Here is a 14,028-nt window from a genome sequence, read left to right as displayed (position 1 = left end):
AGACTTAAATAGAAAAAAATCATTGACATCCTTTTTTTGCCTTTCTCTACTAAAGTTTATGTTCCACTGTGCAATCAGAAAAGTTCTAGATTGTCAGTTTTACTGAATTACACCTCAAATTTAGCCAGAATCATTCCAAAGTAACACAAATCTGATGTAGATGTAGAAAATTTTCAGTGTAATACTCAAGCATCATAAATTCAAAGCCAAAGCTACTATGAACCTTTTGTAGTAACTTCTCTGTCACTATTTTGCTATAGTTTATAATCGCTTTTCTTAATCGGTAAGAATTGATTTTTTTTTTCAGGTTGGTGAGAAATGCAAATTTATAGCCAAAAAACAAAACGTACTCTAAAGACCATAGGGGGATATTTTTGACAGCTGAGACATTTACCATGTCTCAGGAAGGCACAAAAGTAGCAGTAAAACTCTGTCTTAAAGGCTTGGCAGTCCTATCCATCCCTGGTAAGTGTAACAGCAGGTGGTTCTTTCTGTATCCAAACTTTTCCTTCCTATTGCCAGTATGATCCCATATCACTAGTCTAAAGCCTGAATCTTTGGAGAGCAAACCAGAGCTGGTTGGCCTAACACCTTTGTTTCTATGTGGGAAGTTTCTAAGATTAATGTACTATATAAATAAATTAAGGACTCTGGTCAAAGTAATTCAATTTTGTTGTTCAAAGCAAGGAGATAGCAAAACACTGCCATCTGAACACAGTCAAAACCAGGGGCGGGATGAAGGGGGCGGAATCCACATATTTAAAAAACCAAAACCATACATTAAAGCTCAAGCAAGGGATCCCTGGGTGGCGCAGTGGTTTGGCGCCTGCCTTTGGCCCAGGGCGCGATCCTGGAGACCCGGGATCGAATCCCACATCGGGCTCCCGGTGCATGGAGCCTGCTTCTCCCTCTGCCTGTGTCTCTGCCTCTCTCTCTCACTGTGTGCCTATCATAAATAAATAAAAATTAAAAAAAAAATAAAAAAAAATAAAGCTCAAGCAACTAGATCCTCTCTTAGAATGTATTTATTTTTAAGCTAGACACAAATTTGACCAAATGCTTTTCCAGTGCTAGGCAGGCGGGTTTAGAAGCAAGGAAGGACAAAAGTCATTAAAAGCAGCCACATTTATTTTTAAAACTAGGCTGAGGCAAGTGCAGTGCTAACAGGCCTCCACACTGGGGCAAGATTGAAGGATATCCTCGGAGGTAAACCCGGTGCTGAGTCAAAGGATGAAGACATCAAATCTTCGTTTATGTCATACACCATGTCAAAAAAGGATTGAAGGACATATTTAAGAAGGCAGGACCATTTTTATCTAATACCATGAAAAATGTGAAAGATGACTTGAGCGTGTATGGGCCCAAGACTACCCTCCCCCATCCCAAAACACACTGCAACACCCAAAACCTCCATCTTTCAGTGTTAGGACATGTTGGTGTCACCTAATTCATAAGTAAATTGGAATTTGGGGGGGGGGGGGTTCTTTTACAATGAAGATCGCCGAATCGAGAATCCATTAGCCAGTGCAACTAAGGAAATTATCTGGAAAATTGTAAGGTTTTTTTTTCAAGGCTGGAATGCCAGGCCCCTCAAAAGCGACTACAGACAAGGCTGCCTGGGACATCTCTCTGCTTGCTGAGTGGTGTTGCTGGAGCTGCAGGGTTTTTTTTTTTTTTGTTTTTTTTTTAATCCTGAGATTTAAAAACTGATGAGTCCAGAAACTTAGTGGAGTCAGGATAATTTGGTTAATCTAATACTGATGTGGGTAATGCTGGTCAGTACCTGAGGGAAGGTTTACAGAGACCTTCATTACGAGGCACAGTCCATCTGCACGCAGGTAGGTAGATAGATGCCTTAGACATGGGAGTGTTTCTGTTTTATATTCAAAATCGAGAAACTGCAGTAGTTAATCTTCTGTTGCTTGAAGTGTGTCCCAGGGCCAGATGGTAAGGTAGTCCTCAAAATTCTCTTTAAATCCGTTGGGTTACACTCATGCAGAAAGACTTGATTTGGTGTTTTTAAAGTCTTTTTACCCTTACCTAATAGTATTTATTAATCACACTTTTAAAAAAAGGAGAGTAGATTGGGGGCTGTTGTCACAGCAATACTCCATAGCTAGAATTTAATAACATTGCTGTGTTTCCATTATATTCTAAGGTAATCCAAAGTGATAATAATTTCCCACTTAGCGAAGTGACATGCTTCCTTTTAAAAATAAAATTGACATCAAAAAGTGAGTCACTGTAAAGAAACGTTCTGAGTAAGGAATCCTTTTAAATATAAAATTAGAATGGGATGTGGACCTGGCAAAAAACCCAACAAGATCCTTCTAGTGTCTGAAGTGTGGAAAACCCTGCGTTAAAGTCCAGTTACCGTTTAAAAATAAATTGACATCAAAAAGCGAGGCATTGTAAAGAAAACGTTTTGAGTAATACTTTTAGATATAAAATTAGAATGGGGTGTGGAGATGGCAAAGATCCATCAAGATCATTCTAGTGTCTGTTTTATTTTTTTTTAATTTTTTTTTTTTTTTAGTGTCTGTTTTAAAGTCCAGTTAGCACATACGCAAACTAAACACTGTTATTTTATAAACTCTCCAGTTAGTAAGTTTGTGAACAGGAGAACTCTTTGCTAATGATGTTAAAGGATGTGAATAATGTTAACCACGTTTATAGCATAACCGTGTCTTAAATCACTGGTTTTGCAGCTGAGCGAACTGCAGGCCCAGGAGGAGGACAAGTGAGCCAGCTGAGACCGGAGAAATCCACATCCCTGGAATCCTCAGGGCACGCACTGCCCTCACATACACGGAGATAAAGGGCCTCTGGTCTCTCTGATTGACATACAGAGTTTAGGCAACACAGTGAGGGTAATTTCAAGGTACCTTACACCTTAGTTAAAACAGATTTTCAATGACATCAAACTATAAGCACCTGATGGAGGAAAGGCTGAGGGTGGGTCAGGCTTATTTCTACCCCCACTGCTCCTTGAAAATGGGCTCCTCTCTATTTTTGGGGGTGGGGGGGGGCCGAGGACCGATCCCGCCAAGGAAGCCACCTACTGGGCATATAAAAAGGACAGGGGAGCTGCAATTTTTCTAGCTTGCTATAGGGATATTTTGAAATTTTGTTATTTTGGCCGTTCTCTTTTTTCCTGCCTGCATCCCGGCCACAGAATGAGTTACCAGTTCATTTGAAGTTATGCCAAAAGGCTCCCGGGGACCTGCAGCTCTGCCTGGCCTTGCCGGTCCACTCCCCGTCCTCCCCAGGGCTCCCAGGGGCCTGGCTCCCTCTGCAGATTTCCAGCATCCCTGTCCCTTCCCTGGCTCAGCCCCGCGCGGGCAAAGTGGCAGCTGTTAGAAGGGAATGATCTCATTTTCCCCCCATACCGAACCCAGCCAGCTATCTGCATTCACTCCTGGATGCTTCCAGAACCTAAGCACCACCACATTACAACGATTTTTGTTTTGTCCTCATCCCTGTTTTATTCCCGAGGACTGAAAGCAGCACCTTGTAAAGTAATAGGTGTATGAGAAATATTTTAATATAAAAGAGTTGTAACCCCGTCTTCCTTTTTGACGCAGGAGCTAGAACTGTTCCCGTGGCTGAGATGAACCCCTCACAGGTGCTGGTTCTCACTCATCCCCTCCTGCCTATTCAGATTTCTCTCCTGCAATAACCCCCAACCTCTGACAGTACGTGTCTGTCCCCTTCTAATGGAATATTCCAATTGGCATACGATGCTATATTGTCTCCTTGAGTTAAAATCCTCCCTAAGCTCACCCACACCCTCAGCTACACCCTTGCTCCCCTTTACATCAAAACTTGAGTTGCCCTGGGGCACCTGGGGGGGGGGGGCTCAGTCAGTTAAGCGTCTGTCTGCCTTCTGCCTTTGGCTCAGGTCATGATCCCAGGGTCCTGGGATCGAGCCCTGTGGGGGGCTGCTTCTCCCTCTCCCTCTGCCCCTCCCCTGCTGGTGCTCTCTGAAATAAATAAAATCTTTAAAAAAAACAAAAAAAAAAACTTTTGTCCACAACTGCTGATTCTACTTCTGTCCCCTTCTGCTCCCAACCCACTCCAAGCAGCTCCTCATCCCCAAACTCACAGCCTGTTAACTCCGCAATTCTCCCAACCTAGTGACTCATGGTCATCCTATTTGAGCAGCACTTGAATGAGTGACCATTCCTCTCTTGAAACATGTCACTTTCATCCTGGTGTGTCACATTTCTCTGCTTTCCGTCACGGAGAGATCTGAAGACTCCTCTGCTGGCTCCCCTTCCAAATGTTTTAGTGCCCCACGGCCCACCCCGCCCTCTTCTGGACCTATGTGGCTGCTACTCAAGCCCTGGGTTCCCAGCCAGCAGCATCATCAGCCCCACTGAGGAGCCTGTTAGAAATGCAGTTTCTGGGGCCCCACACCAGACCTACTGATTCCGAATCTGCTTTTAACAAAAACAGGGGACTCTCAGCCACATTAAAATTTCAGAGGCACTCATCTGTTTACAAGTGATTTCAGTCACAAGGCTTTAAACTCTATTCATAGGCTAACTCCCAAATGTTTAGCTCCCGGCCCCTCCCGCAATCCCATGCTGGATTTTAGGAGAAATTCAAACCCAAATGCAAACAGAAATCTTAATTTTTCCCCTCAAGCCAAAAAACTGAGTCGTTCTCTTTGCTTTCTAATTGCTGGGCCAAAATCCTCCTGTTGGCAGTTGTTGAAGATGCAGAGTCCTATCATCCTGGTCTAAGCTTTCAGTATTTCTGGTGCAAGGACTTTTTTTTTTTTTAAGATTTTATTTATTCATGAGAGACACAGAGAGAGAGGCAGAGACAGGCAGAGGGAGAAGCAGGCTCCTTGAAGGGAGCCTGATGTGGGACTTGATCCCAGAACTCTGGGATCATGACCTGAGCTGAAGGCAGATGCTCAACCACTGAGCCACCCCGGCATCCCTGGTGCAAAGACTTCTAAAAGAATCTCTGGACACTCCCTATTTTCATCAAGGCTCCCTATGATACACATTACATGGAGCATGATCGGAGTGATCTTCAAAGAACTCTTCAATATAAACTCACTTATGAACTCTTCAGTATAAGCCCTTCCCAAACTTCCCACTATGGCTTTCAAGAGTCAAGTTTTTCTAGTCCCTTCCACACTGTGTCAAGCGCTCTAGTCAAACTGACAAGCTGGTTTTACTCTTCCCTTCCTTAAACTTCCTTATTTCCCTCTAGTCTCAGCTCAAAAGTCACTTCCCTCCAGAACTTTAATCACCATAATTCTCACCTCCCTTCCCAACTGTTGTGTTACGGGGCTTTACTCCCCTCCTACAGTCACCTACCATTACATATATCTGGCTCCCCACCAAAACGTCTGGCCTATGAGCAAGGACTTTTTAAATCACCACTGCTTAGAAACAGTGCCCAGCATAGAAGCAGCACTCAAGTGTTGAGTCTTCAGTGTTAGCAGACCATTGGGGGCAAGGGACAACCTCCTGTGTATCCATCAGATATGTACTTATATCTGACCTTACATATAGGTCTTATAGATATATAGACCTTATATGTGCTTCAGAGTCATATAGACCTGGATATAGAGAAGCCACCTACAGTTTTCAATAGGTTCAAATCATAATATGGCAGTTCTAAAACTTCTCTGTATATTAGAATCACCTGGGGATTTAACAATTCTAATGCTTCAACCACATTCCAGATGAATTAGAGCATTAGATCACAATTGCTGGGCGTGGGACACAGGTATCTGTATTTCTTGAAGCTTTTGAGGTAATTCTACTGGTTTATAGCATGAGTTGATAACCATGGTATGAGCCAGCATATGAAATCTAGAATACTTAAAAGAGAAATCCTAGTCAAAATGTTATGCAAACTTAAGACATTCCCATGTGATATCGAAAACAAACAATTCATAAAAATAAAACTGTCTCAAAGATTAGGTCTTAAGGAGAGTGAATCTTCCAGAATTTTCCATGTCTGTTTTCCTATCAAGCCTAATCCAAATTTGGGTACTTTTATTATGAAGTGGGGTTTTTTCCTTCATATGCTGAGAGAAATTTAATGTATGAAAAAGTGTTGACTTCTACACAGTCACATCTGAAAGCTTTTGGAGACTTTGCACATATGGATATTTTTAATGGTGTCAGGTAAAGAGCTCATCCTAGTAATAAGGATGTAATCACTAAGACAAAATGCTGTATTCTCAAGAGAGAAAAGATTTTTTTTTTTTTTTTACAACTCAACTATGTTACAATAAAATAAATTCTTCATCATGCTGTCTAATATTTCTCGCTCAAGAAGCAATATAACCAACTGGTTCCAGTCATCAAGCAAAATATCTTTAAGACAGAAGTTAATCAACTGTTGTGCATTTACGTGTCTCAAATATCACCTTTAAACCGTCTTCATATCTCAGAATGACGGACAAAATTAACAAAAGAGAAAAACAAGTCATTTGATTATTAAAATCCTCACTATAGTGCAAATACTATAGATTTCAAAAGAACCTTGGACATAGTTAAGCCAACCTCATATTACAGATGAATAACCTGACACCTAGATGAGGTGAAATAACATGCCTAAAAGTCACACAGGAGAGCTGGAAGAGAAAAAAAAAAAAAATTTTTTTTTTTTTTCCCAAACAAGCAGACAGAATTTTTCACATGTTAATCAAAAAGAATCAAGATCATCAGATTAGGAAGAAATGAGGAATAAAAAGTATGTTACACATAGATTTAAAGAACTAGTCAATCTGCTGCCCCGCCCCCTCCCTCAAACCAATAAATTCTCCGAATATATGTTCGTATATCCATCAATATGCTTACCCTTAAAATATCAGAATCTCGGAAAATTCAATTTACAAATACATTATTAATTGCATTGTTATAATGAAATTAGTTCATTAAACGTGAAAACATCAAACAGCACCAATACCAGAAAGTTAAAGTGAATACACTATTACTTAAAATAATATATAATCACTGATTGGGACAGAAATCAACTATAGCCACTAGCAAAACTATTTCAACTCCTGTTTGATGTAAAGGCAATATTTTAAAGACCAGTGTGCGCCCTTTTTCCCACTGGCGGGCCTGTGGCTAGGCATCGCAGAAGTGGGTCACATGGAAAATGTTATTAAATAAGATGCATTTTTTAAAATTGCTCAACCTTGAACCATGATACTGCATAACCCCAAATTTTCCAATATAAGCCAATGGCACCATTTTTGGTATCCTAACTATGCTTAGCTGTCCCAATTAAAACAAAACAAAACACAACTCCCTTATTAAGCACTAGGTTAAATGGGTCTATGATGCAGCAGCAAGGCATTTACAAATGGGCTACTGACAGTGTATCAAAATGCTACTAAGGAAAATACAGCAGCAAATACTCTAATAAGAGCACATTATTCCACATGGAATCCCAAATTATTCTTATCTCTAGCTCCTGAGATTCTTGGAAGACTAGAGATGAACAAGTGTATGTATAAATGGGGCTAGGGAGAAAGAAGCTCTGAATGTAGTGTTCATATTTTAAATTACCCAAGATAATTTGAATGCTTACAGAGAACTCCAACTGTATCTAAATTTTTTAAAGCCCAGAGAACTAAAATGCTAGCAAAACTTTGGTGTTTACCCAAAAAACAGCTTTGTAGTTTTAAATGAAAATGAAATAGGCATGGTTTGTGAAGGTTTTATAATGTTCACACCACCCTCTCCCTATTCCCTGCTCCTTTCATCAGGTGATCTAAAGACTACCTGGTTTAAAATATTTGGTAATTCAGTGCAGAAAATTAAGGTCACAGACAAAGTACAACAACTTTTAATACACCATTAATACTAATGATTAAAAATTATTGCATAGTCTTATGCATTTACCCTAAAACATTTTCTGAAAGTAAATTCTGAAAGAATTATATAAAAGACAAATAACCTTTTAAAACGTGGATGGCATTTACTACCTCGATCTTCTATCCTTTTTTGCCTTGTCAGTACTTTTGTCCATTGTTTTCTCATTATCTCCCCTGCACTTTGGGCAATACCACTTCCCCTTTGGTTTATAGGTAAGCGAAACACACGAAAAGTGAAACCATTCAATTGGACACTGTTCATTGTCACATCCGATCATTTCCCCATAAGACACTTGGTTACACAAACAGTATGTAGGTTCATTGGGATCTATTGCAAACTCAACAGGTGATGCTTCCCTTTCCTGCTTGGCCTTGGAGCGTTTCTTTTTCTTGGCTGACTTGGATTTCTTTTCCTTAGGTGGCTGATCATCACAGTCTTCAATCCCATTCGTCATGTGACATAAATCACGGCTTTCACTGGTTCGCTGTCTGCGGGGTCTTCTCGAAGATCTTTCTGGTTGGCTGGAATCCATCTTTCCCTTATCCGAGGCCCGTTCACCTTCAGCAGGATCTTGAAAACACTGTGAATGCAACTCCATTTGCCTTGCCCGATTTTCCACCAATTCGAGCATCTGCGTGACAATCTGAATTTTTTCATCTCCCAATTCTTGACTATTGATTAATGCTCTCTGGAGATGCTGCTGTAGGCGTTTTTTCTGGTTTGAATCATCTTCTTTCTTATATTTTTCATAGACATCATCAATTTCCTTTAATGTTTCTAAAAATGTAAGAGAAAATCAGAACATTTGTGCATTAGCACATATAATATTTTTTAAGTTAGCTATCTTTCACAGAATTGGTAAAGTTGAATGAACTCAAATCATAAAACCACACTCCTCTTGGCAGGTATACATTAAAAAACATTAATTCCCACAGAAAAACCATATGTTATCCAATATGAAAGCATATTTAGAAATAAACTAGTAAGAATACAAAGCTTTCTTTTTAAACTTTATTTATTTAAACAGCTTTCTAATACTCATTAATCTATATTTAAAAGGATAAGAACAGTGCCTGGCTGGCTCAGTTGGTAGAGTGTATATGACTTGATTTCAGGGTCATGAGCTCAAGCCTCATAATAGGCGCTGAGCTTACTTTAAAAAAAAAAAAGGGATAAGAAGAAATGTGTGCACTAATTAGTACTCAAACTATTTTACATGGGCAAGAAGAACACTGTATGCCACTTTACAGTCTACCTAGTAAAGTCACCTATATTTCATTTGAACCTCAAAACGACACTAGTAATTTACATGCCAGTCTTCAACTGTTAAACTTAGAGAGGTTCTAAAACTAGGCTACAGATAGATTACTGTCCAACTGTGTTTACAGGACTCCAGAGAGACATTACACCTTTACTTTCATATCATACCCCTGGACACTCTTAAACAAAGCAGACACAAGTTAACTTTTCCCACCATATTAGTTTTAATGGCTCTTTTATTTTATCATATGGGAGATTCTGAAAACCAAACTATTTCCAGAGTAGGTTTAGGTTCAGATTCTGGCATCAACTGACTAAGCTACTAACAAAATTATAGTAAAGTCAGCACTGGATCACTCTGCTTTTGTAGATAACTCAGCAGTTGGTTTTAAGCTTTTTGAACTGCTGATTTTGGTATTGTATAGCGTGTGGCACACAATTTAAATCAATTAAAAATGTCTGAGTCACTATAAAGTATAAAAAGTCTAAAAATATAGTTCCAGATGTCACCAAAAATTTACATAAAATTGTTTTTTATTCAAATCTGTTCTATTTCTTGTCCTTATGAGATATAAAGCTATCTAGAAGAGTTGTCTTGCTAAAGGTGGGGGAACAAAAATTAATTTACCACACCACGTGGCATATCATGGTTTTATATTCTAATAGTACTACCAGCACATGACATACCATTGTTTTACCTTCCAATATTATCAATGATAACAACAGAAATGTTAGACAAGTGCATACACTAGGGCTGTCTGCAAGAATGGTTAACACAAAGCAAGTAGTCAATACAACTCTTATGAATTAACTCCTCCCTAGAAATTATAAGTACTCACACTTGATGGATAACTGCTTAAGTTATTCATGGGATACATGACAAAGTGCTACCACACATTTGAGGGTACTCATACCTGCATAGCATATTTTAAAACAAAGGTTTTTTTTAGCCCATTTCTAGCCCATTTGCCCAGCTACGTATGTAGGTGGCTTTCCTAAGAATATCACTTTTCTCCAGGAAAAATAATTATATATTTTCCCCTCAGACATAAAACTTGAGGATTAAAAAATAAAGGTAAACGTTAAGCCTTATTTAAATATTCTGTACCTATCTATCAGGAGTTAGAAGCTAATGATGTCATACAGGCACACTGATACTGTACATGAGAAAAATTCACATTTCTAGGACACCTTAATTACATAATGAAAGAAGAGAGGAAACTAAGACCGACTAAGCCCCTTTTATGTGTTAAGGATTTTCTCATTTAATCTCCAAAGCAAGCTCAATGAGGAAGGTATGTATAATTTCTGTATGTGAAGAAAATGAAGGTCAAGAGGTAACAACCCTAGACTTTGAACTCTGCCAGGTATGTACACCTGGCTCTGCTGTTTAAGCACTTTCTACTAAGCTCCACGGAGGGCACTTGAAATTAAGTATTAATTTTTAGTTCAATGGTTATTTACCCAAGAAATTACAAACAAGAATACCAGAACAAATATTGAAGTTCTCTAATAACCATATCCCATAACAAATACTTTTTTCAATTGTGAAACTGTTGTCTTCATTTCCCTATTTTTAAGAGTTTTTAAGGTTACTTTTAAAGATTCTTCAGTAATTTCTGAAACTGTCTCAAATAGGTAGGAGAGAAACTTTTTTGACTTCCTATATTTTATATCACTAAATACTGCGGTAAGTATCAAACGCAAAAACAGAAAATACGTAAGAACTAGCAAAGAAATAAAAAGCATATGAAATTGGATCCCAGAGCACACAAGCACATAAAGCTAATCAACATAAAACTGTGCAAGTGGAGCTTCGTAAGCATGGGCACAGACTGAAAACTAGACCCTTGTTTTTATATTAATCTTGAAAGTCACCAATCTTAATGGAGCCGAAAACATTTATAATCTCTCGATCTTTTAAAGCTTAATAGTGTTTCTCATGTTACCAAAGCCACTCAGGACAATTCTAGATGGTCAGGATGGCAGATTTCCCTGTAACCAATTTTCCCTCCCAATTCAAATGAAAATGGCTGAACTCTTGTAAATAGGTGTCCTTAAGGAAATGTAAAAATATGCAGTCTTTACAAACTTTGCGGAGTTACTATTTGAAAAACAAAAAATGTCCAACCTACAATTCTTAAGCACACATGTATCGTCTTAGGCTACAATTCACGTCTGTGCTCCATGTCTGCAGAAAATACCTTGGGGGTGGGAGGGCTTTTATCAAGTAAGTTTTAATAGAAAATTAATAATGCTACAAAAACAAGGATGTGCGCGAGAAGTAGCCATCCTACTTCCCCACCTACTTAACTGAATAAGTCACTTCAATTCCTTGTGAATTTTAACTCGTCTGTAAAACAAATGTTTACTTCATAGGATTACTGTGAGATAATGTCCTGGGCCTGGCACAGCGATGATACACGGTAAGTAATCACTATTTCATTCTCTTCCCCCTCACGGAGACCGGTCCTATCAGCAAGCCTATCGTGTGGGTTAAGAGGGCAGAAATAAAGTATAGATTCGGAAACACAGAGACACCTAAATATTCTAACACGCTGCAGGCCAGCAAATGTCACCCCAGAAGTGGCTTCCTTTGAAACTAAATCGTAAGATTAGTGACCGGCCTAGAAAACAGAGGACGGGGTCCCAAGTCATCTTATTAAATCCGTACGGCTGTCTCCACATCACGTCCAAGGTCTAGTCCTCGATCAGGGTCATTAAACGCAACAGTTCCCCATATAAATTTCTCCCCTCCTAGTGGCAGACGAAAGGGCCACCAATACTGGATGACAAATGATGCGCTCTGTCGGAAAGCCTGACTCCCTGCCTTGGGTCCCCTGGGTCTGACCACGGAGGGTCGTTTTAGCCTCATCACTCAAACTTGCCGAAGGAGGGACCGGCGGGTTGAGGGACGCCAGGCGGTTGCCCAGTCAACCACCCACTTCCGCCTGGGGCCCGGAAGTGGCGCAAGCCCCGGAACCTACGCGGGACCAGGGTCCGCGATGATCCCGGTAGCTGAGCGTTTCTCCGTCCTGAGTGGTTCAGAAAGGGTCGAAAAAACACGACAAACACGTCCCAAACCCCAGCACTGACCCTGCTGGCTAGGAGCTAAGGTCCGCAAGGTTCCGACAGCGCCCCGCCCGCCAGCTCCGCCCAAGCCTTCCCGCGACCTGCCATTTTCGAGGCGGGCGGCAGCGCGCCCGCCCGCGCCCCGCCCACGTCCTACGTCACGCCCCAGGCCCCGCCCCCAGGGCCGGGAGGCCCTCCCCGCCACACACACACCCCTCTGCCTTCCCCCGCCGGGACCCCTCCCCTTTTAACCATTTGGCTGTAGGCGCCGGCGAAGGGCCGCGGCCCGGAACTTTCCCTGGGGCGGGAGAAGGGAACGTACTCGGTGCCCGAGCCGGGAGCCGGAGCGCCGAGGGAGGGACCTCCCCGAGTCCGCCTTCGCGGCCCTCTCTTGCTGCTCCCCCGCCCCCCCCCCGCACGTTCCAATGCATCTGCTCCCGGGGTGGGGGCCGGAGGGGCGGGGGTGGGGAAAGCCAGGCCCCGGAGACCAGCGGGAGCCCGGCTGCGGCCGGCCGCTCACTCCCTCCACCCCCCGCCCGCTGCACGCTCCCTCGCCGGGGCTGGAGGGTCTGCGGCACGGGGCAGGCAAGCGCCGGAACAAATGCTGCTTAAAATGGCTGATTCCTCCGCACACCAGCTGCAGCCGCTGGGTCTGCAGCGGGGGCTGACGAGCGGCCCCCACCCCCACCCGCGATACCCCACAGAAGTCCTCGCCGACCGCGGCGGGGGGAGGGAGGGCCACGAGCCCAGCCTCCAGACCCGCTCCTCCGTCCCCCTCCGCCGAGCCCCTCCGTGCGCTCGGGGGGGGGGGGGGGAGGTCAGCAGCAGGGTGGGGGGGGCTGTCACAGGAGAAATGGAAAGTGGCACTTCCCCGGGCAGGGCAGGCTCGGAGCGACGGCGCCCGCAGGCCGGCGGGGGGACCCGCACTCGCAGCCGCGCGGCCCCCTACCTTGATATTTGTTGTCCAGCTCTCGGAGCACAGACACGTTCCTCTGCATGTCGTGGGGCAGCGACTCGACGCACTCGAGGTAGTCCTGCACGTAGCAGGTGAGCAGCCGGCTCCGCTCCCCGGTCAGGAGCGCGGCCGACGAGTAGAGTTGCTGCTGCTGCTGCCCTAACATCCTGCCGCCGCCGCTGCTGCTCCTCGCCGCCGCCGCCGCCGCCGCCTCCGCATCCAGCAGCCACACATGCACCAGCCACGGCCGCCGCGGCTCCTCTGCTCGGCAGCCCGGCGCCGCGGGGACGCCGACAGCCGCTCGGGAGGGCACAGCCGAGTCCCCCGATCTCCACTCCCCCCAAAAGCAGCCCTCACTCCCCGCCCCCGCGGGAACAAGCCCAGGGGCGGGGCGAGAGCGGGGCTCCCTCCTCTTTCCCCTCCCTCCCCAGGACTAGAGCAGCGGGGATCCCCCGGCGGAGCTGGCGCCGCGGTCCCGGGCGTGGACACCGCCGCCCCCCGCGGAGCCCCCGGCGCTAGCAAGGCCGTCCCGTAGCCCGGGTCCCCATGACAAGCCCCTCGCCGCCCCCCTCTCCTCGCAGTCGCCCTCCGTGCCTGTCGGAGAGTCTCTCACTGGACTGCCCCCGCCCCTCCGCCTGCGGCCGCGTCTGCGCCTGCGCAGGACTCGCTCCTAATAAGGCCGGGGGCCCGCCCCTACCGCCCTACCGGAGGGTTCGCATTCTCCCGCCTTCCCTCCGCCGCCCGGGCGATTGGTCTGTCCGCTCTCGGCCGCGGGGGGAGGGTGCGGAGGACGGCCAAACGGCAGGCTGCGCCCCGCCCCCTCTTAAAGGGGCAGCGCTGTCAAGCCCGCCTCTTCGCTCAATGTCCGAATGGGACTGGGGA

General features: G+C 44.2%; 1 protein-coding gene across 1 annotated transcript; it reads right to left on the bottom strand.

Moving 5' to 3' along the window:
* Positions 1-1,110: 1,110 nt before the first annotated feature.
* Positions 1,111-13,501, bottom strand: ING2 (inhibitor of growth family member 2). The gene is made up of 2 exons (XM_041753238.1): positions 13,141-13,501; positions 1,111-8,636 (listed from the first exon to the last, which is right to left on the bottom strand). The coding sequence occupies exons 1-2, from the start codon at positions 13,310-13,312 to the stop codon at positions 7,966-7,968; spliced, it is 843 nt and encodes a 280-aa protein (XP_041609172.1). The 5' UTR covers positions 13,313-13,501; the 3' UTR covers positions 1,111-7,965.
* Positions 13,502-14,028: the final 527 nt, after the last annotated feature.

The sequence above is a fragment of the Vulpes lagopus genome, chromosome 4 (genome assembly GCF_018345385.1).
Source record: "Vulpes lagopus strain Blue_001 chromosome 4, ASM1834538v1, whole genome shotgun sequence".
NCBI classification, from domain to species: Eukaryota; Metazoa; Chordata; class Mammalia; order Carnivora; family Canidae; genus Vulpes; species Vulpes lagopus.
This window is presented reverse-complemented; position numbering and strand designations above follow the sequence as displayed.

Bases quoted from the DNA above. Each gene is read 5' to 3' on its own strand.
- ING2 (XM_041753238.1), bottom strand. From the start codon at position 13,312: ATGTTAGGGCAGCAGCAGCAGCAACTCTACTCGTCGGCCGCGCTCCTG. The intron at 8,637-13,140 runs GTAGGGGGCCGC...TTACATTTTTAG, and splicing joins GCTGGACAACAAATATCAAG to AAACATTAAAGGAAATTGAT.